Genomic DNA, 23,302 nt, shown 5'->3' with positions numbered 1-23,302 from the left:
AGGACACGCAGACGGCATGCACAGCAAAGTCCAACCAAAACACTGAGCCATTGTTAATCTCTGCCTTACAAGCTCATCCTAGCACTTTATCACGGAGGTGTTAAATCACTGTCGAGACTACTACTGAAGTTCAGCTTTCAACTGCACCCTGCAAACAGGGATAAATACCTTCAGAGTAGTGATCACGGTTGGGGGGTACGTCAACCCAGCCATATTTGAAGTCCTTCTGTACATCCTGGTGATACAAATCATGTGTTATTCAAGCATTAAAACTTCGTAAATCCAGTTATTAATTGTTAATTAAGCATATAAGGTCTATGTTGGTTACTTACTGCACAATATCAACAGCAGGTACAATTGTCGCGTGCTCATTCTTTAAAGTGTACAGTGTTTGCAATTTGCATCATTTATTTACTTGGCCGGCACCTTTACCTAAGGTGACTTTTACAACGGACATCACTGCCAGCTGCATGTTTACTGATGCAAATCAGCTGGTGCCTGAGAGTACACCAGCAGTGCCCCCCCCCCCCCCCCCCCCCCCCCCGGCCACCCCCAGGAAATGAACCAGCGATCTCTGGGTTCTGTGCCCTTTCCCCGCTACACCACATTGCCCCCCCCCCCCCTCCCCCCAGTTTGGTGTCAATACATTGGTTTAAGTGCAGAACTGGAGTAGCGGTACATATTTGGAAGTTCTGTTACTTGTTACGAAAGTCGGAGACCAGGAAAGTAGCCTCAGGAGACTTGGACTGCCTGCATCATTTCGGCTATTTGTGGAGCCTTAAGTGGAGTCAGAACCAAAGGAATGCAACTCATCTGGGGACCGAGAGTCAACATAAGCGGTTCAATTCACAATCATATTACCCCTGTCGAGTTTTTTGCCGTAAGGGCTGAACTACGAGGGACCGGGGAACGCGTTCACTTTCATAAACACTCAGAGATCCAGCAGGCATTCACTTAATCCCGCAAAAAGCACGATTCTGAAACGGATCTCGCGTTGTGTACAGAATGGTCAGGACCACTAGGAGCCAAGCGTTCTCTGAAAAGACGAGAGGCATCAGGCAAAGATGGGGCTGTCGGAGTGCAGAGGAGGGTGCCGCTTTTGGGCCTTGGCAGCGTCAGAGGCGTAAGGTGTGACTTACTGCGCACCGAGCCAAGTTCACTCATTACTTTTACTGTCTTCTCCCTGTGAGAAACGGCCTGAAGAATGCCGGTCCCACCGGCCGGCTTTTGGAGAGTTCAAAGCGCTGGACAGGCTTCAGCCCCCGTCTCCAATTCCTTTAATGTGATGTTTTTAAATTATGGAACAGAGCAAAATAATCAGTCGTACTTAATAATTCATTTAGTGCAGCTTGACAAAGATGTTCGTATTTATAAAAACCAATGCTCTGACATTCTGATAATAATTTGAAAACACTGGCAAGCCCCCCCTTCCCCGTCCTCCACTCCGAGCTATAAATACCAGTGTTAGACACAACGTAGCTTATTAGTTACAGACTAGGCTTTTCATTGGGATCAGTTTTGGTAAATGAACATAATCAGTCCAGTTAACTGAGATGCAAGGGTTTGGTGAGAGACTTCAGAAGAAAGCTAGTAAGATAAATACATGTACTCGGTTTTACATGTTAGAATGTACTCCCCCAGAGACACTGAACTTGCGCAACAGATGATGGTGATAGTCTTATGTAGTTGCCATGGGAATAAGAGATACTGGCCACAGCTCTTCTAGAAACACACAGTGCAGTGTATCTCAATCCTAACACCCCAAAAATTCAAATGCATAGATATTATTTCATCAACATCAACAAAATACTTGAAATCTACGAAGACCTCATTGATACGCTGAAACAATTTGTTGTGAAACTCTCGGCCAAACAGACCTTGTCTGACTGATTAAAACCAGGAAAACCTTTTCAACTGGATGACAGCATATGAAAGCACCGTTTGTGTGGATATAATATGTTATTTAGTGTCATTGTTGTCATGATTTCACATCCTATAAGTGTGCATTTTGTACTGTCTTTATTTGGCCATTGTGACATAACTTCATGAGTGTCTGTCTATAGACCATCCTGTGCAGTGCAGAGTCCCTCTTGCCGGCTGAGTGTGGGCAGGTAGTGCAGGTAGAACGGTACCTCTCTACGAAGATGCCAGCCTGCACAGCGTGCACGATGCTCCGGAACCGCGGCTTCTCCTCCGGCCGTCTCCGCATCACGCCCATCTTCCTGGTGAAGGTGGAGGCCAGCCAATCGCGGACCTCCATGGGCACCGAGTCCGTCTGGATGTCACTGAGCTCATCCTCAGTGTCCAGCAGCCTTCTGCGGGACAGAACCCAGAGTCAGGATCAGACGCAGCCCCCCACCTGCAGGGCAAGCCCCGGGGGGTTCCCTCACTCTGTCTCTGTGCACCCCTGTAGCATAAGAAAAAGGGGGACCTACAGCCTGTGACCCTGTGAGAGAAAGTGGGAAATCATGTGGGTTGTTCAGTTTTTCAGCCCAAAGAAAGAAAGAGAGAGAGAGAGAGAGTGAACAAAATGTATCAATCACTCAATTTTTTTGCCCCAAGAGAAACAGATAAGGAGAGAGAGACATTGAGAAAGAGAGAGATAGAAGGAAAGAAAGAGTGGGCAAAATGCAAGGATCACTCATTTTTTCGGCCCTAAGAAAGAGAGACAGAGAGGGACAGAGAGAGAACAAAAAAAAAGTATGGGTCATTCAGTTTTTCATGGCTGAGCTTCAGTTACTTAATGAACAGCTCTGGGTACCCTGGCTGGCTGCCTGTGAATGCCAATGCGAATTGTCTGTGTGTTAATGAAAAGCGTGACAGCATGGGTCCTCTGAAATACCTGTGCTGCAGGATCGCTCCTCTGAGAACTGCGGCAAAAAGACTCAGACAAAAAAGCACAGGCTTTTACTGAGTCATCCTGCCGTCACACAATTTGATTAAAAGCACCAATTTAGGGTCCTTTCTTCCCATACACAATTTACGAGGGAGACAAAATGTTGCTTTTGTTTAAGGCTTTACAAGAGGAATCCAGCAGTGGCAGAAAACCAGTGAGCAGGTTTTTCATGGCCATCTGTAATCATTTGAAATTGACTGCCTGCCATTTCAATGAATTAATATCTTTCTTACAGAACATTATTTGTTAATTCAACACACCTATACAAACTGACTTTCACAGCTTAAACCTTTTTATAGCTGGGTAATCAGGAATTCAGGTGCATCCCCATGGACCCAATGATGATGGGCTTTTGGAGAACCGATCCAGCAACCTGCCCATTATCCAGACCAGGTCCTCTACTTGTATAGCACACTGCCACTGCAAAGCAAGTATGAAATACAGCTCTACATTACAACATCTAAAGGAATACGCCCTCAGAACCAAAAAGCTTCAACGCTCATATCATTTTCTTTCAACATTTCGCTCGGAAAATCCACCAGCCATTGTTTGGCAGACATGACTGACGCGTTGCGGCTTGAGACGAATGCCTTCGAGGAATTCGATCTCGTTAGCGGTGAGCGCTAACAACAGCGGGGGAGACGGCGGGCAGAGGGCCTAGCTGTCGGGCGTGGCAGGCAAGGTCTGCAAGCCAGTGTTGGTGTTGTTAGTTATCCCTCCTCTGGCTGGCTTCACACACCTCCTCTCCAACACACACGCGCCTCTCTCTTACTGCTGGAGGTTCCGTCTGACGCATCAATGCTACCTCAACACGGAGGGGTGACACTGAAAAATGTCCACCCACCCAGGCCCGGTGCTACGGGGGTGCTTAGGGGTGCACTGCACCCCCAGACGGACCTCAGTGCACCCCCCAGTTGTCTCCTTATAAGCCAATGTCTATATAGAATGTATGACTTTTTGTGCACCCCCGTGGATTGAGATTACACCCCTCAGTATGTTCTCCCGGCACGGAGGCGGCACCTGCCTCGCCCACGGAGGACCTCAGAGGTAGGCTTTAATGACAGGAGCGCAGCTCCGACAAGCGCGCCTTCGCATCAGGTGAGTGCGCCCGCGTCTCCGTCTCTCACTACGCCGAAGTGAGCGCTGCCGCAATGCAAAGAAGCCAGGTTCGCGGGGAGGTTCAGTGGAAGGACTCCGAACGCGGAAGTACAAAAGAGAGAACAAACACAAACCTTGATCATCGGCTGCCGACAGAGGAAACTTCTGTTTTAAATTCAGCTTTTTTTTTTTTAACTCAGGGGTTCTGCACACTTGAAAACATCTAATAAAAAATCAAAAAGGGAAAATGTAAACGTGTGGATTTCTCAGGAGTCATCTGTTTTATTGCTGTCTCTGTGAAGCCCATGCTGTCTTTGTAAAATGCATTTATTTATGCATAGAAACACAGTGTGTGGGTCATCATGACCTATGCACACATTAGTGTGCAGTACTTAAATTAAAATAACATAAATATGTACTAACCTGCACTATAAAAACATTTTCCATTTTCCATTTAAACAAATATAAGGAAGAATATTTCAGCAACAATTAAAAACCAAAAACACACTAATGGAAGCTAGCCGTTAAAAAAATAATTGCCTTGCCATACATGAACTTCAAAATGTCACACTCTTAATGGTTTCAGGTTAGACATTCATTACTTTCACTCCTGGATAACTAGAAATAACTATACTGTACAACAACCATTCAATGCACCATAAACCTCAACCAACAAAAGGCCGTAGCCTTGAATACACAACAAAGGGTTAATGTTAGCTCAGTGATGACATCATGATGCTGATGGATATTGACAGAGGTGCAGCATGGATGGGACCCTCTGCAGGACTCGCAATGTAAAGACGAGTCATGAAAAAATCAAGGTGGAGGCATCTTCCTTCTTGACCAGGCCCAGGAACTCTGGGAGTCCCACGTTCAGTGTTCACCCATGAGCCACTGCTAAGTCCTCCACAACCTGAGCCTACAGTCCCATCATGCAACATTCCCGCAGTTCCAGCATGCAACAGAGATGTTTTCAAGCGGAACCCTGAAACCCAAAAGTGAGAAGGTTAGAGCGCAACACTGCTTTCCAATTTTTTGCTTTATTTCACAGACGCTTTCAGAAAAGCAGCGCTGGTGATGAACATATTTATGAAATCAACCGAAAAATTGGAAGGTACTGTTGTGCCTTATTTTCTTACTCTTTGGATCTAGTGCTGATGGCCTGGGAATTGACTCTATGGGGCAGCACCTAATCATAAGCGGTGCACAACAAAATAACCTTTACTGATGCTTATCGTGGAAAGCCCCGCCACTGGCTTAGCGCCCATGCCTTTTGGGCCACGCCATGTCGAATCGTATCAAGAGCCAACAATGAATAAATGAATTTCATTTATCTGGTGCCAATCATTCTTTTTCAAGGATCTAAAGGCACTTTACCGTGAAAAGGGGACTAACCTCAACCGCCACCACCTGATGGGTGCACAGCAGCCATTTTGAGTCAGAACACTCAACAATCGAGTCCTTCCCTCAACCCTACAGCTGAGCCAGAATGGCCACCTCTACCATGAAGCCCCACCAAAGCAAAGGAGGATTATGTATACCACAGAACAGTAGGTTAGTATTACTCAAAGCATGGGCCCACCGCTGCACGGAAGAGCTTCTGAATCATGCGCATGTAAATCCCTGAAGGCCTTGGCCTACAAGCCCTCATACTCTACACGCAAGCAGTGATAAGGTGCTCATAGCTGGGAAGTGCCCAGTGCCAGCAGCCCCAGAGAACTGCTGAGCCACTCCCTCCTCCCTAAGCTCTGGAGCCATGACATATAAGCCTTATGCATGACTGCGACAGTTCATGGCTAAAGCACACTGCAACAGCATCAGCAGGAAACACAGAATGCCTGATCACAACTGGTCAGTGCCGCTGGCCCCAGAACAGCCTGCTCACGCAGCGCCGTCAGATGATACGGCCAGTGAGCGACACCAGGCTACGCAGCCATATCACCTGCATGGGATGTGCATGCTGTGTGTTTCAGGGCAATGCAAGGGTCGGCTCATTGTGCCACGTGTAATACCTGACCTTGCCACCAGGGGTGCACATCACACATAAAAATGGAATAAACAGATACTTTGAAAAAAACAGAAGCTGCAAGAGCTGAAACAAAGGCCACGTCAACAAAGGTGTCAATTTCCTAAACCAGATCAGAGCTATTGAGTCTATGGACGTGGGGAGGCTCACCGTTTCCTGACTAACGCAACACTGATGCTAGCAACAAAGCCGTGAGTATCACGACTCGCCTGTGAAAAACAGCAACTCAGCACACCCACCCAAGGCTCCCCGTACAGGAACGCGAAAAAGGCTTTGCTTGGTCTGTCATAAACAGATAGAATTTCCTTAATGTGACCTATGTACTTTGCCTGTATTGATGTTTAGTTTTGTCTGTTGGCATGTTTCTGTTCTGTCCGTGAAATGTGCAGGCAGATTTCCCCATGTAAGGACAGTTACTGAATCTGAGTCTGAGTCTGAATCTGAGTCTGAGTCTGAGTCTGAGTCTGAGTCTGAGTCTGAGTCTGAATCTGAGTCTGAGTCTGAGTCTGAGTTTGTTTGCTGTGCATCCATACTGTGCATGAACCATCCCAACACAGCGGCTGTAATATCACAGGTCAGACCTCACACACTGCAGCTGCCCGCGGGATCCCAACTCTGCAGCTCAGTGTTTCAGCCAGCAGCATTCAGCCAGCCCCCCCCCCCCCCCCCCTTCGCTCGAGTATCGACGGCCAGTTAACCTGGTGCCATCCCTCAGGTGGGTGCTTGGGGGGGGTTCCAGGGCCTCCTGGCCTACAGAGTTATCAGCAGAGCTCAGTGGTATTCAGAAGGGCCGACCTCTGCTTTCTACACTTAACTGTCCATTCCCAGAGGTCGCAGGTGACCGCTCACCTTGTCTCGTCGATGTACACCGCTTCCAGAACCGAGGCAGCATACTCAATGTTTTTCTTCAGGTCCAGGACATTCACCTCTCCCTTCTCCAGCTGTTTCACCAGACATCTTAATCTGCAGGGACACACAGGCAGGCAAGACCATCAATCATCATCCCTTTCGCCAGGTGCGAGAACACGTTTTCCCCCCTGTCTTTACCACTTATACCCACATGCTTGGCACTGCTCTTCCTTGCTGTCCTTGACCGGTTGATAAATAACTCCGTAATTCATTTTGTAGGTTCCCAGATTAGTGCTCTGGGAGTATTAAGGATTATTAAGTGTAACAGATAACATTATACAGAAGATAATATTAACTGTCCTGTTCTTGGACGGTCCTTACTGAGTTCAATGCCAGGGAAAATATTGTTACTGTGAAGGTGCATAAATTTTCTAATTTTCATAATTTCATCTCATGAAAAAATTGCCTTCCCATAGTCAATTTATAATAACACAGCATGCATGAAGTATTATGTTATTTGGTTAGCTTAACGTGTCAGCTTTTCACACCAGGGTTGCTGATGAAACTACAAGGAGAGTGGTCTCTATATAGGTCACAACAATCAGGTCAACATTCAACAGTAATGAATTCCACCTAATCCTCTCAAATCTACTCTGTTGTATTTGTTTTTTGGCATTACCCTCACCTTAAAACCCAAATGCGACAGGAATATCACAGTGGAAAATAGTGCAGGGAAGGTTCATGCAACCCATTTCATTTGTGTGTATTTACAATAAATTTTCGCAGGCTCGCAATCAAAACATTAACAGCATTCAGATGATTATAATTGAGGCAGATCAGAGATTATGTAATCTTCATTAATTAGATGCATTCTGCTTTTCCTCTTGTTTGAATAACACATATGTGAACCACATGTTTTTTTCTGCGAATCTGAAAACAACATCACATTTTCTGCACTTAAGGGATTCAAAAAATGGAACACCACACACTCGGTGTCCTCACAGTGCTGTAGGGTTCGTGCTCACACTTTTGCAAAATGAGCATTTCCCTTAATCCAGTATTCCAAGAACAATACCCTGCTCATGAACTGTGAAATTATGAAACACAAAGAAAGCCCAAAGTGTGTCTGGGGTTGTTAGAGGCAGCCGGGGCCAGAGAGTCTTTGGGTGCGTACAGGCCTGGGTTTGCGTGAGGGCAACCAATAGCATGTGCGTTTCTCTGGAATCCCAAACCGACTGATCAGCACAGAGGAGAAAGAGTCTGTGGAGCGTTTAGCGCATGCTTGATAAACATCTTTAAATGTTAACCACAGAGCTCAGTACCTCATTAAAGCCGGTGCGGGAATTCTATTCCACTCCGATTCGGCTCAGCGCACGCAATCTATCATCGATCCAGAACTTTCCGAGGCGCTGAAAGACGGCAGTCATTCGCTTTGAATCTCGGGGACCGTCGGGCAGCGGCGGGGGGAATATCATATCTGCTTTCAATCAGGAGTCAGATCCTCGCCTCATGAATATTCTGGATTCACTTACTGCAGCGTGCCATTACATAGCAACACGTTTCCATAAATACCGCCGCACATCACGACATGTACCTGACGTGTTTCTCATGACTAATGCTCCCGCCCAGATCCAAACTGTCACTAGGGCCATTACGCGACAGGGAGTCACGACAGAGAGGGAGACGGGATACAACCCTGTGCATCTTGGGGAAGAACAGTGGGCAAACACCAGATTAAGACCAACTGAATCTGACAGAGAGGACGCTGAAATGCATTGGCCGGTGGTTTGTTATCATGACTTCATGAAAGGCTGTGTTGGTGCAGAGCAGGTTGTTCTGTTGATAACAGTCATACTGGTGGTCCTCACATGGCTTACATTATATAACATTACATTACATTACATTACATTACATTACATTGTTGCCATTTGGCAGACACGCTTATCCAGAGCAACTCGCATAGGATACAATTTTGACATGTTATCCATTTACACAGCATGTACAAGGCAATTCTAGGTTTGCTACCTTGTATGGGGGTACAGCAGCAGTACTCCAGAGGGAAATTGAACCCGCAACCTTTCGGTCACAAGCTCTTCTCCTTACCACTATGCTACACTGCTGCTCTCCCAGGTTTATTCTGCCTCAGAATGCAGTCCCACAAGGAAATGCCTGCACAAACCAGCGAACACATTTCCACCATGGGGATTCATTCACCACTGTGCATATATCACCTCCGTGGACCACAGGATATCCCTGCAACAAAACTGATGATATAATGTGCTCATTAATCACAGAACTGACAGAGAATCATAACACGACAGTCCATCATAACTTGGACGCAGCATGATTACTGAGTCTGAGTGGAGTGTGTTTGTGTTTTTCTTCCCTCCGAACAGAAAGGAGCGCTCAGCTCAAAATCTGCCTGTTGACAAGTTGTGTTGAGGGCATGGAACAGCCCTCTCATGACCGCGCGGGATGCCAGCAGAGCAGGGTTATCGCACGTACAAACTGGCCTGGCCGCTGACGAGCTAAACACAATCTACGAGAAGATATTTCTCACTTCCACCAAAGCACGTGCTCTCTGTAAGTAAAACACTCACAACAAAAAAAAAAAAAATAGGTCTGCCATCAAAATGATTGATATTGCAACGTAGCCAAGTTGCGCTAAGCCATCTGAGGCCATTTTGCCTCACGCAAATGGAACAAGCATTTTTTTCTGAGGAGCTGCTTTCTGTCCGCTTCGCTTAAAGACACCGAGAAAGTTCACGGCACGTGTCGTCAGAGTCTGTTCTGATTCGCAGTCTGCGCGTGGTGAATGTCAATGTTCCAAAATATTGCCTTCTTTCCAAAATGGCCCACTTCCTCCCACAGATTGACAGTGGCCAGGCAGGGGAGGGCTGCTGTCCAGCTGTGGGACAGCAGCTGTGCTTTGAAAACTTCACTCTCACTCATGAGAGTGACATTTTATACATGTTATACAACATTAAAAGCATACATTGTCAACAAAGCCCTGCTTAAATGTGATTGCATTAATCACTGTTTTCAGGGCTTTTTTTGGCGAGAGGACATTTGAAAACTCTGCTTTGTTAAATCCAGAAAAGGGTAGGACTATGTAAAAAAAAAAGTTACTACATTCTCCATTTGCAGTGATATAAACACTTGTCATAAGCTCATGTTAACTTAATGCTTGTTCAACACTTGCCCAACAGAAACAGTTCCAGGAAAAGGCAATTGTAAGGCTGGGTTTGAGTCAAACTGCCTTGGTAGCATTGTATTACCGTGACCTAGATCAGCCAATCAGGGTCTATTTTTACCCGGGTGTCTGTTGGTCCGTGGTGTTGGAGGATGGAGGCCATGCCGGGGGTGGAGAGGCATGGACTTAACAGGCCCGGGACAGATAAGGTGTTGGAAACAGCTCACACGCTGGAGAGAGAGAGAGAGAGAGAGAGGGGGAGGGAGAGAGAGAAAGAGAGACAGGGGGAGGAGAGGGAAGGAAGGAGAGAGAGAGAGAGAGACAGAAAGAGAGAAGGAGAGAGAGACAGAGAGAGAGAGGGGGGAGGGAGAAAGAGAAAGAGAGACAGGGGGAGGAGAGGGAAGGAAGGAGAGAGAGAGAGAGGGAGAGAGAGACAGAAAGAGAGAGGGGGAGAGAGAGAGAGGGGAAGGGAGGAAGAGAAAGAGAGACAGGGGGAGGAGAGGGAAGGAAGGAGAGAGAGAGAGACAGAAAGAGAGAGGGAGAGAGAGAGACAGAGAGAGAGAGAGAGGGAGGGGAGAGACAGAGAGAGAGAGGGGGGAGGGAGAAAGAGAAAGAGAGACAGGGGGAGGAGAGGGAAGGAAGGAGAGAGAGAGAGAGAGACAGAAAGAGAGAGGGAGAGAGAGAGACAGAGAGAGGGGGGGAGAGAGACACAGAGACGGGGGGAGAGAGAGAGGGAGGGGGGAGAGGGGGGGAGAGAGAGAGGGAGAGGGAGAGAGGGGGGGGGGAGAGAGAGAGACAGGGGGAGGAGAGAGAGGGTGAGAGCGAGAGAAACAGACAGAAAGAGAGACAGAGAAAGAGGGAGAGAGAGAGAGAGACAGAAAGAGAGGTAATGAGAGAGAGAGAGGGAGAGAGTGAGAGAAAGAGGGAGAGAGAGAAACAGAGAGGGAGGGGGAGGGAAGAGAAAGAGCGAGGTTTCTCTCCTCCACATTGTGAGGGCAGCCAGCACCGGGAACAGCCACCTGCTGAGTGGCTGAGTGATAAGTGTGATGTAAAGACGGGCCTGAAGAGGGGAGCCATCACCACCTCTCGACCCGCGCGGCACTATCCTGTCCCAGAATGCACCAGTCACGCTGGCCCTAGCGACATGGGGAGGGTAAGCATTTGGACCGGGCCTGCATTGTGCTAACCCTTTATAGGGATGAGACACAAATAGGAGGTAGAAGGGTGGGGCAATGTTTACATCCCATGTCCGCATAGATCATTTCATTAATACAGCACTTTAAACCATTCTATCCACATCATTGCAGAGGCACACTGTCGTTCAGCTGGAGCCTGAAAATTCTTATTCTCTGACTTTGTGTACTCTGGTACTCTGTGACATACTCTGTGACTCTGTGAAAATAACAAACAGCATGTCTATTTTTGGAAGTATTAAATTGTTTGCTGTGACGAATTATCGATCTGCTCACCGAAGTGAGGTACAATGAGGGTAAAGAAAGCCAGCAATGGCTGTGCGAATACAGATGCTTGCAAAAGTTTCCCTTCTTTCGTCCTGCACCCTCGGGTCCCGGCCACTTCCAAACAAGAAAATCTGCCGAAGCACAAGATGCCGGTGCTGTAGCTGAAGGGGTTCTTTTCTTTCCACGCTGAGTGACAACAGCACGGCTTGAAATTCTGCCATGCATCCCACATAACCCAACGCACAACCCAGGCTTACCGGCCCTCTCAGCAAAGTCTCATTTACATTTACATTTGTTCATTTGGCAGATGCTTTTATCCAAAACAACTTACAAGGGAGGCAGAGTACAACACAAGCAAAAAACAATAAGGAGCCAACGGTATTTGAAGCGCTGCCTGACCAGGTTTCAATGGTTGGCCAGACAAGGTACAAGCTAGCTGGTAAGGCTAACGAGTGCGATAAACCATTAGATTACATTTTTTATATGCTTTAGTACGAGACAGTTTTGAGACATGAGAAGCACCTTTAGGGGGCAGTGTTTCAGGCGCTCGGGTGAGAGCGGAAGAGCTGTGTCTTGTGTCTTGAGCAGCTGTTCCGTGAAGACAGAGAGAGACTCGGCAGAACAGAAGAAGGGTGAAAGTTCATCCCACCACCGGGGGACAACGGCAGAGAAGGTCCTGGAACGTGATTTTACGCCGCAATGCGACAGAACCACCAGACGCTGTTCGGTAGCAGAGCATAGCGGTCAGGAGGGAACATAGGATTGCAAGGTCTCAGTGCTGTTACAAGCTTAGCTCTGCGCAGAAGGGGAGGACTTCTGGCTAATTAAAATCATTTCAGACTGCAGGCACACTACCACACAACAAGCTGCACAACTCAATCCTGAAAAGTAGTCATTCTGTCAACAGCCAAATTGCTTATCCTTGTTAACATGAAAGCTGGAGGTGCTTGGGTTGGGTTTGATATCCACAGAAGAGAGGCTTCTGAAAAGGAAAGCTATTTGCAAAGGGAAGACAGATGCCTGGGCTGCATTCAGATGGTGTAATTCAGTGCACATCCTTCCTTTACATTCCAGGGTTTATCTTTTTCGTACTTTTGACGCAGAGAAAAACATCGACCAAAGAGCTTTTCAGAGGCAAATTAAGTAACTGAGTGAGAGAAATGACATCTCTTTTTATCTGCTGCCATCTGACATCTGTTGTTCTGCAACGGTCATTATATTCATCGGGAAAGACTGAAGTGTATATTATTTTCCATAGTCCCATATGTACACTGGGTGGGCCCGTGAGACCAGTCATTTGAAATAAAAATAAAAAGTTAATTTAAGCCAAAGACAGACAGCACTTTGAAATGGGCCTTCTGTGAAACTCTACCTCCTACGCCGACTTATTTCTGAGCTCGGCCACCCAGAACAAAAACAGAGACAGACAGAGGGCTGTCTTATTTTAGCCGTGTTCACACACGTCAGCCCAAGAGCAGAGGTCTCGGTGTCGCGGTTTCCGCCGGGGTGGGTCTGAACGTGTGGTGGAGTCCTGAGGAGGACCGGCGACCAGGAGACTCCTCAAAAAGCTTCCCGCTCAAAGCAGTGCGGAAGCTACCGCTATCGCCATGGAAACGAGAGGAGCTTCCCTCCAGGTTCCAGAACCTCACCGCCTCGCTCAGAATAGAGTCCTCAGTGGTCATGCAAGAACGTGGAGCGGGGTGGTGTAGTGAGAGGGATCTGGGCTTCTCACCCAAAAGTTGCCACTTCCATTCCCCTGATGGGACACTACTGTTCTACCTTTGGGCAAGTTAGTTAACCTATCCAGGTGATGCGCATATAAGTTGTAAAAATTGTTCCTGGACAACTAATGTAATCTGTGTGTGAGCGTACATACATATTTGGGTATGTGTGAGAACGGCTTCTTCCCCCATTAGGCCACTCCCTGCTTATATTTTATTTGAGATGTCTGATTGGTTATTGTCCCTGCAGTCACACACACCACCTCAGGGCAAGTGCAAAGAAAGGCAGGAAAGGGTTAAATTCAGCCATTGTGGTTGGCCCACTGCTCAAAAATGTCATCTTATAGCGGGGAATTAATGCCCCGAGGCTAAACCATGAATATCTCATTTATGACAGCAAAGTGAGGCGAACAGTGCTTGGCCACACCAAAATAGATTGACACAGAAGGAAGGAAATGTCCCATATTACCACTATCCCTGCTCGCCTGGCTGGTGTCTGTAGAGTGGTGATGGGAATACCAGCAGATGGGTCAGAGTGGTAGTCAGTTCTGGTCAGTCGGGGGGGGGGGGGGGGGGGGGGGGGGCTGTGGGGGTTAAGAGGGGTCAGATTCCCATGAGCTAGTTTTGCCCTTCATTGTGTAAACTTCCTCTTAAAAGAGAGCCTCTGCCGTCACTTGGTTCCAGACGACGCCCCACTGGGCACGACGGAGAGTATCAACGCTGCCAACCTCCCAAGCAGCCCCCCAATTCCTCACTCCCAACGATAGCACCCAGAGGACCGACAGCCTTTTAAAACAAAGTCCCGACGCTGAAAGCAAGCATGTCATTCCTCTGGAAAACTATTGCCAGATCCCTTTATGTATGAAAAAAAAAGAGACGACTAGAAACAGCCTTTGTGAGTAGCTAGTCTCCCACACCACTTATTTTTGTTAAAGCAATAAAAAACGTTGATAGCGGATAATTCCGGCTTCTGGCTGAGGACGTTTGCAACATGTTACAGATGGTACATCCAGACAGTGCTCTAATGCCAGATAATTAGGCCTCGGCAGGCTGTGACTGTTGGTGAAACTGCTGAATGTGACAGGTACATTTCTCCGGGTGGCGGTGGCGTGTGCCTTGTGTGCTTCACTCGGGGAACGAGGCTCTTGGGTATGCTCAAATCGGGATGAGGCCACCTGACGTCCCCCTGGGCCGCTGCTCTGAAAACTCGATTAAAAAAAGAAACCCAGCCTGAGTCCTGTGCTCTCTCTCTCTGTACCACTCACGGTCCCAGGCCCACAGAACCGTGACCGTTAGCCCTTCCTTCCCAGCCTCCTCCGCTTTGGTGTCTTTCCAAACTGCACGCTCACGCTCTTGACATCCAGCGTGCCACGCCCCGTAAACGGCTGTGAACGGCCCCCGCGCGTTAACACTGGGGCTGCACGCCATCAGCCCTCGCGCTTGTTACCTCAGACTGGGGAATTCGCATTTTCCAGGACGCCCCCTCAGTTAAAGCAAAGCCAGTTCTCAGATGCACCTCTGATAGCCCTCCAGCATTTTGCGTTGACGGACGAATTTCTCCGTTTTGACAGACGTCACTGCGCTTATGGAACGCAAGCCTCTCGACCAAACAAACTTTCCTTCCCCCCCCCATCTCCAGACACATTCTTTATAACTCCACTTTAGATCGTATCGTTCATATTACCCGTTGGTTTATTTTATCTTGTAAACCTGCTTCTTAGGTTTCCACTTAAAACACTTCAGCAGGGTCCCTCAGCCTGTCTGGACCCGTTCTGGCACAGCCTCCAAAGAGAGCACGTTTCTCCATTACAGTGCGAACTGAGCACGCTCAGATACTTCATCTTTTTCCAGGCTCGCCACTTCTCACAGGCAGCGGCATCCTACTTCATCACGCTAAATTACTGTCATTTAGCAGATCCAGAGCAACTCACAGAGGTTTCAGTTTTTACATGTTATCCATTTATACAGCTGGATATTTACTGATGCAACTCTGGGTTAAGTACCTTGCCCAAGGGTACAGCAACAGTGTTCCAGCAGGGATTCGAACCAGCAACCTTTTGGCTATGAGCCCTGCTCCTACACTGCTGCACTAATTCAGCTGGTTACCCAGCTGTCTGAAGATGTGAATGAAAACAGTACGATGTTGCGACAGGCAGCTGGGCAGAGGTGATGAAAGGTGACCTGCACAGGCCTTCAAAGTATAGTGCTAAAACGATGGGTTACCTCAGCAGGAGTTAGTAAACGCAGAAGACCACAACCCCCTAACTTCGTCCCACATCAGCCCATAGACCTACTGTAGGCGGATGGATGCCTTTTGATTGGATAAGTGCAGCTCTTGGCTGCAGGTCAGATGAGAGCTCTGCTGGTCTCAGGTCGTGTCTGCACTGAATTTAAAGCAGCCGTCTTTCCAACGCAGGAAAAATCGGCTTTGACGTTTCAAAAAAAAAAAAAAAAAACACAGTTCCCAAAAAGTCTTCATTGTGCCCGCAGAACACCAGCGGGCTGAGAATACCACCCCAGCACTGGTGTCAGCGCAGCGTTTGAACGGATCGCAGCTGAACCAGGACACGGCCCCAATTCTGAACGCCACGATATCTATACCCACAGTGACTTCAGGCAGTGCACAGGGACTCACGAGAGTGTCTAATTAGGCAACGCTCAACGCTGCCTTTCTCCGGGCGGCTCTCTCTGTTGTCTTCCCAAAAGCTGTCCACGGTTTACAACATTCCCTTAAATGTGAAACAGCTGGACTGAGGAGAGTAACGAACCGACAGTCCTAAATTACCATTGGGGGAAGAAAGGTGCTGATAGCAGCTACTAAAAGAACCCAAGCAGATCCAGAAACATCTAAAACTACATGCTGGGTTGCAGTAAGCTGCAAAGTGACCACAAAAGTCCTGAAAAGGACACTAACTATTGTAATAAGCACCCCTGGTGCAAGTGATAAATACTATCATTCATTGCACACATGCAACATTAATAATTAATAAAGCTGCAGAGTCTCATGGCAAGCATTTTGATTCACATAGTAACTTAATTTTGATGACTATTATTGAGGAAACTCTGACAATGATGTTCATGAAAGGACAGTTGGCAGAAGTTTATTATTCATTTATTTGTTTAGTAGATGCCTTTGCTCGAGGCAACCCATATAGCTTGCCTTTTTATACACTGTCTATTTACACAGGTAATGGCTGAAGCAAGTCAGATTAAGCACCTCTCTGAAGAGAACAAAGAGAGGCTCTGCCCAGGATCTGAACCTGCATCTCCCTCTTACACTATCATTTCTTCCATATACACATATACTGTATTGTATATGTTATAAGAAATGAAGTGTGTGGCAAAGTTTGTGCATGTCGAGTTTTACATGAATAACCAAAAGAGGTTATCTGAAGCTACACACAACATGGCAGCCAAACCATGTGGTGTAGGAATGGCTCTCTTTTAAAAAGGACACTTCTCCTAATTCTCTGCCACCGCATAAGCCTATCAAACCTACTCTACCCTTTCACAGCTGATTAGCACTGCCTTCAGTAAAGATGCTGTGGTTGTATTGGTGCACATCAACTGTATGATTTGTAATACAGGGGCCAAAGAATTAATTTCTGAAAATTTCATGTTAATCATCCCAACAGATCACACAAGTGTTTTCAGAGAAGCAAAGATAGCAGCTGACCTTTCCATGGTCACTTATGTCTGTGAGCACTGCCAAATCAACATGAGGTAAATTGGGAAATTTTGACCATGGGAGGAGGGGAATAGTTCTCAGGAATTGTATACTGCCACAATTCACAAGAGTACAAGAGAATTTTCACGTTCCAACAGTCCAGCAAAATTCATCATGACCTTCAAAAACACAGTATGTGACCAAAGGAGGCTATTTTAGCATCTGTATAAAAAACAACTTTCCAAAGCCTGTGTCAATCCATATGGGATATATACGTGTTTTTGTATACCAGCAAGGGAATAAGGAAAATCCCAGCTATGTTACTGCTCTTGGGTAATTTGGAGATGCAACATGGTGCACTCTGAATACCTCTTCATATTTGCTTTAGTTGGGGGGGGGGGGACAAAAAAAAAACAAAACAAAAAAAAGTTGGTAGGAAAAACTTCACTCCAGATTACTTCACTTTCCCTGTGCGTGTCAGGAGCAGGAGTGGTGCGAGAGGACTCTCCCCGCATTCGGGAAAAGGGACTTCAAATGGCGCGAGTCACAAGGGGCTGTCAGACTCCATTACATTACACCGCGTTACAGCCCGTGCATATTCTCACCAGCGTACGTCATCGGGTCACGGCACAGAGGAAAGCACAGTGCCTTTTCTAATTGCATCGACACAGACTATCCACAAATCTATCAACAAAATATCATATTTCAAATGCAAGCTGCCAGGCTGGGGTTTCGCATTCCTAATATGGCACTTTTCTAAAAATGTATCAAAATGCAATTCCGTCCATCAGAATGAGATCGTCCTTTTGTAAGTTAACCGCGATGAAATGAAACACAGATGTTACACAACCAGCAACGGAGGGCTGCTGGTGGTTTTAGTCTTCAAGGTCCAGACTACCTGTTGCAAATGTGCTAAATTTGTAGCACTGCACTGTAATGGGTGAATTTTCTGATATTCTTTTCCCAAATCAATGAATCACGAAGCTTGCCATGTTGAAGGGTCTGTACGATGCAGTGAGGTCACCTGGGATCATGTTAATCGTTGTTAGGTCTGATCATTCGGGGCTATAGCCCCAAATATTTGAAGCCTAGCCCCGAATGTTTTCTCCCTGAAAAAGTAAGTGTTTATAGCAAAACAACAGACAGACTGTGTAACAGAGCGGAACTTGACTTGCAGTGTCCGAAGGTGTGATAATATTTATTTATTATAAAGGTAGATATAACCTCCCCAACCTACCGATGCCGATCTCCCTTCAAAAAAAAAAGACAAGCCCCAGGCAAACTTGACTTAGCCCCTGATCTTTTCAATAGCTATAAACGTCCCTGATGTTAATCCTTTTTACTGTACATAAGCAAAACTGAAAAATCTCACTACCACCCTGCTAACTACACCACATAGAACAAATCTGCCAGTCTTAATAACTAGTGTTAAAATTGTTGCCACATACCACACATTACTTAGCCAGCTACTTAGATGTTTAGCCATAAACACAGAAAAAGTATTACCCTTTCTAACCCAGCATATTTACCGTGTTTAATGGAAAAATCTTTACAGGCTTTGATGGTCGTTCAGACTCGTGTTTCTCTACACAATTTCTATTTGTTGCAGAAGTATAAACTGAGATAGGGAAGATTGCCTACAGGTCCCAGAGGCGAGTGCCAGTTTTATTCAGCTTTATGTCTGGCTTGCAGATGTCCACGCCGCCCTGAGCACTCCCCTCCACTCTTGGAATCCTGAATATTTTATGAACTTTTTGTGTGCAAATTCAAAGTTCTGTTGACCAGCATCTGCACCTGTTGCTCTGTGCAGAGTACCTGTCTCTACCTGTTGTCTGGGGTCTTTCTTTTTGCTGTGCTGCAAGCCTCTCAGCTAGGTCCGTTTCACAACCGAGTAACCTGGTTAAACAAAGGTTAAATAGAGAAAAGGAATAAATACTTGAACGCAGTGACACTTTAGCTTTAGCAGTCTATATTCTTTGGCCTGGGTGGCGGTTTCAGGACCGAAGCAGCCATATGTAAACCAGATGACCCGCTGCGTCCGGAGTAAACAGTCTCTCGCCACGACTTGTTTTCCTCTCTGATGGAGAGGGGTGACTGAGGCGTGTGGTTTCCCGACAGCTGTGGCGACTTACTGCGCCGCGACTCCGCGGATCACATGGCTCCCCTAACCGTGACTGTCAGGCCGCGCTTTCTCAGGGGAGATCTGTGATCTGAGCGGGATTACGTCTGGCACGCGACGCTAGCATCATGCGCTGTCCTCATCCCCCCCCCAACCCCCCCCCCCCCACACACACACTCACACACACACACACACACAACCCCACCCCCCCCGCCCCCTCCGTACCGGGACACAGACGAGGAGCAAGCCGGGATCTAACGGACTTACCGACAGAGCGCTAAAATAGCAACGCTGCCTTTCTCTGCAATTTAAGAATGGATAACCTGTTCCCATCATGCTTTATGTTTTGCATTTTTTTTAAATCTCTCTGTCAGTTTCAGAGTGTTCCCATTTATGGGAATTCAATCTGGACGAAAATTTAAAACACTGGGGAGTTAAGCAAACGTCAAATCTGAGGACCCCAGTACAGGTTATCGCTTGTAGCACTTCCAGTTAAGTATTACAGACACATTTGCTACTAATTCTAACTATAACCTACTTGGCAATGCTGGCTTTCATTCTATCATTAACTCTTAAAAATGAAGTGACCCGCTACCCCATCTCTATCTCTCTTAAAACCGCTGTACTTGTAAATTCAATCTTACAGCAATGAATAATTTCATAAATAAATAACTGATGTACAAGTCATAAACTCATATTGTTGTCATTATGTGCTTTGCTCCATGAGACCTCAGGAGTGATGTGAGGACTCTGTATCAGTGGGTTGTGTGTTCACATCCTGAATGATGCTCATGTGTGATGCGGCAGAATTAATTTCCCTGTATTTTATCATTCAGCCCTTCTAATGGGGTCTAGAACCACCAATGAACTTGAGAGTTAATCATCATTAGAATCTGTAACAGGGAAACTGCATCTTTTCAGTCTAACAGTTAACTAAGGGTGAAAAATGGAAAGTAGTGATTGATTCGCTGGGACACAGCGCCCTCGCTGCCCTCCTGTCTCAGTTCAAAGCCATGTTGCTCTGAAGGTCCCAGTAAAAAAAAAAAACGGTAAAAGTAAAACAGCTGAGTTTTGTTATGCAAACTCCTCTGTAAATGCGCTGTCTGCCTGCAGGAGAACTGGAATGAAAACTGAGGCTCCGCTAAGCAAGCTCACTCCAGCATTCTCAGCCTTAGAGGGGAGACTGTTTGTTCTTAGCCTCTCTGAAAATCCCACAGCGCTTCCCACAGTTCCCCTCATTCAAAATAAAGGAAACACAAAAAAGAAACAGCCTTTTAAATTTTTTCAGTTTTGTTTCATGCCTTTGAAATTTCATTTTTGCACGGTCTCAAGTTCTCTCAGCTCACAGGAGGCGAATATTCTTTTCACCCTCTGTGTAGAAAATTTTGGTGCTGCACCTAGGGCTTCATTAGGCCTGAGCTTGAGTTTCAGTCTTGTTTGCTGGGGACGGTTTGGCCCAGCTGAGTCCCATGAGTGAGAGGTCACTGGCGATAGTCGGTGCACTGGCCTCTTTGGTTCCCCTGGTCCCACATTAAATGTCAGTTTATTTATGACAGCGAGCCGACCGGCTTCGGTATGACACAGTGCAGATGTCAGCCTGATCCGTCCAATGGGAATTTAAGTGCAGCCTGGAATGTCACCCTGTTGTAAACAAAAGATAGCGAAAGCCTCATTTCCTCTTCCAAAGCTCGGAGCAGCGGCGGGAAGTGCCAGAAAAATGTTATTCCCATGCAGTCCCCTCAGCAGGCTCAGCTCAGGCCGGGTTGGGGGGAGCCAGGGTGAGTCTGGGGGAGAGGACACCCCACCGTTCCCGCCAGATCGAGGGGAATGCCCCCCCCCCCGCACCCAGCTTCTAAATTTGGCGGGGGAGCTGGACTCCACTTCCCAAAAACACACACACACAACTGCCACCTAGGCACAACCAGCCACAAATCCCCCCAAGAAGAAAGCAGCTCCTTCACCCGTGTCTTCTCCCAAAACTGTCCAGCATGAGAAACGGCTCTCTGCTTTGTCGCTGCCTTCACTGCGGTCTGCGAGCGGAGCGACTGGTTAATGTTTCCGCGCCCCGCTGAGGGGAAAGTGCTGTAAAGTACCTGTTGCACAGCTGCTCCTCTTTAGGAGTTTCCTGTTTTACATGCACCGGAGCCACCCGCAACCTGCCCTGTGCAACGGGGCCGGCCACTGAACCGTGGCACAATGTTCCGAGCCTAATGGCCGTTTAACCACAACAGACGGCAAATGTTTACTGAGCCGCCGACCCTCCCGGTCTCTTTGAAACTCTCTGAAAGTTCAGAGGAGGAGAGGGAGGGAGAGAGAGAGAGAGATAGAGGCAAAGAGCCCCCAGGGTTTTAAAGTCCCGGGGTTCTAATTGAGGCACGATAAACTCACGCACGCAGGCATCTCCAGGATCGATCGCGCCCTGAGACGGCCTCAGCATGACCTGGCACACCCCCCCCCCACTCACACACACGCTCACGGCACGTGCACATGCGCACGTGCAGGTGAAGCATTCCGAAAGGAGACAGATCGGCAGGGGGGGGGGGGGGGGTAGGAGAAACGTCCCGCTTACCTGAAGACTGGCCTGTGGAGAAGCTTCTTCTTGATAGTGACATACTCATCCATTTAAAAAAGTCCCGAAGTCCAAAGGCTCACAGGCTCAAACTCACACTGTGCCTGTCCCCCCCCAAAGCTGCAGCACGCATTACAGACTAGTCCTGCCTCCCTCCCTCTCTCTCCCTCTTTCCCTCTCCCTCTCTCTCTCTCTCTCTCTCTCTCTCTCTGACAGCGATGAGAGAAAGGCCACACGGGCCACATCAGAGACCCGCTCTCCTGCGCAGAACAGAGGAAGAGGGATCTTTCTCTCTCTCTCTCTCTCTGTTTCTCCCTCTCTCCCTGTCTTTCTCTCTGGCTCAGACAGTCCTCCGCCAGGTTTGTTGGGGCCAGCTCACCTCGCTGGCTCTGGCTGAGAGGAGCGGCTCCAGACCCCCTTATCTCTGACCCCCCGTGGGGAGAGAAAGTTTCCGCTCTGGCCCGGGGCTGTCCCGCACGAGAGAGCGCGTGCGGCTGCTCCCCTCTCTGAGAGCGCTAATGAAGACGGATGGGCCCGCTCCGCTCGGGGAAGGGCTGGCCCCACGTCAGGCCGGCGGTAATCATCATTTCGCAATCTAGCTCTCATTCTCCGGGGTGATACAGTGAGCGGAGCCGTGCGGAGAGCGGAGCCGTGCGGAGAGCGGAGCACGACAGAGCACGCCCTGGGGTCCCACAGGGCGCTAAGTGATGGGAGATCGAGGTGTCTGAGGTACAGGGGGAAGGCACGCATCTCTCACCTCGGCCCTGGTGATGACTGAAAAACACACTAACATGCCTGATAACAGATAACACCCAACGAGTTCAGCCCCCTCTGGAAGAAATGGACATTCGCAGACCTGAAACATTCACAGTGAGACGTCCTCAGCTGTCGTCAAAATGTGCTGGTTCTCATTCAGAAACGTCCATCATGTCATGTAGCAATGTGGACAGGAAATAACCACTAAATACATAAACTACTATGACACTACAGTTGAGTATTGAAATTTTTTTTAAGAGGAACCCAGCCTTCTAAATTTTTTTCACACAAAAAAACACTTTTATATTTATAATATAAATAAATATAATAATAAATATAATATTAAAATAATATTATTGCTGCTGTTCACAGATGGGCGTGTCCTTCAATTAACAGGCTAAAGTCCCATTTATAATATTACATTCTTTATGGAATAGTCTGGGTAAATTCCGTAACCGAAACATTCCATCTTCTTCAACAGGTTAGTGTACTGACTGAATCAAAACATTTACTGATATCTGAAGTTACTGAATTGAAATTCCAAAAATTCACAGAGAGGGTTTTGAATTTCACCAAAAAAGAATGTTACTGTCAACATTCCTAAAAATAAACAAAGATGTGGAGTTCCCATTTAAGTAACTCTTCATGACAGCCTGTCGGTCTGCCTGCAGTGTAATACTATATGTGAACACATTGATTTACTAGTGATTAAATGTAATTAAAATGTCAAGTGGCAGCAAAGCTTGCCATGTATTTGCACAGAAATGGTGGATAGTAATGTTCAAGCCTCTGCTGATTAATAACGCAGTGTAGGTACCCCCAGAAAATCATTCTGAAGCCCGTTAAACTACATATATACACTAAAATGATACTGTGTTCACCCATCTTTGTGAATTGAAACGTGTCATTGTGCTGTTTAAACATAAATATATCGGCAGTTGCAATATA

At 47.2% G+C, this 23,302-nt stretch overlaps 1 protein-coding gene across 1 annotated transcript in view; it reads right to left on the bottom strand.

The window, feature by feature from the left end:
- LOC118789165 (calcium/calmodulin-dependent 3',5'-cyclic nucleotide phosphodiesterase 1A-like) overlaps nucleotides 1-21,840 on the bottom strand; it is a 30,705-nt gene extending 8,865 nt beyond the window's left edge. Inside the window, exons 1-4 of the mRNA XM_036545490.1 lie at nucleotides 21,599-21,840; nucleotides 6,870-6,983; nucleotides 2,133-2,315; nucleotides 169-235 (exon numbers count right to left, since the gene is read on the bottom strand). Coding sequence (XP_036401383.1) covers nucleotides 169-235; nucleotides 2,133-2,315; nucleotides 6,870-6,983; nucleotides 21,599-21,651 — 417 coding nt within the window. The 5' untranslated portion in view covers nucleotides 21,652-21,840. The remainder of the gene's footprint in view (nucleotides 1-168; nucleotides 236-2,132; nucleotides 2,316-6,869; nucleotides 6,984-21,598) is intronic.
- Nucleotides 21,841-23,302: the final 1,462 nt, after the last annotated feature.

This window comes from Megalops cyprinoides, chromosome 14 (genome assembly GCF_013368585.1).
Source record: "Megalops cyprinoides isolate fMegCyp1 chromosome 14, fMegCyp1.pri, whole genome shotgun sequence".
Classification (NCBI taxonomy): Eukaryota; Metazoa; Chordata; class Actinopteri; order Elopiformes; family Megalopidae; genus Megalops; species Megalops cyprinoides.
The sequence above is the reverse complement of the archived record's forward strand: the minus strand, read 5'-3'. Positions and strand labels throughout refer to the sequence as shown.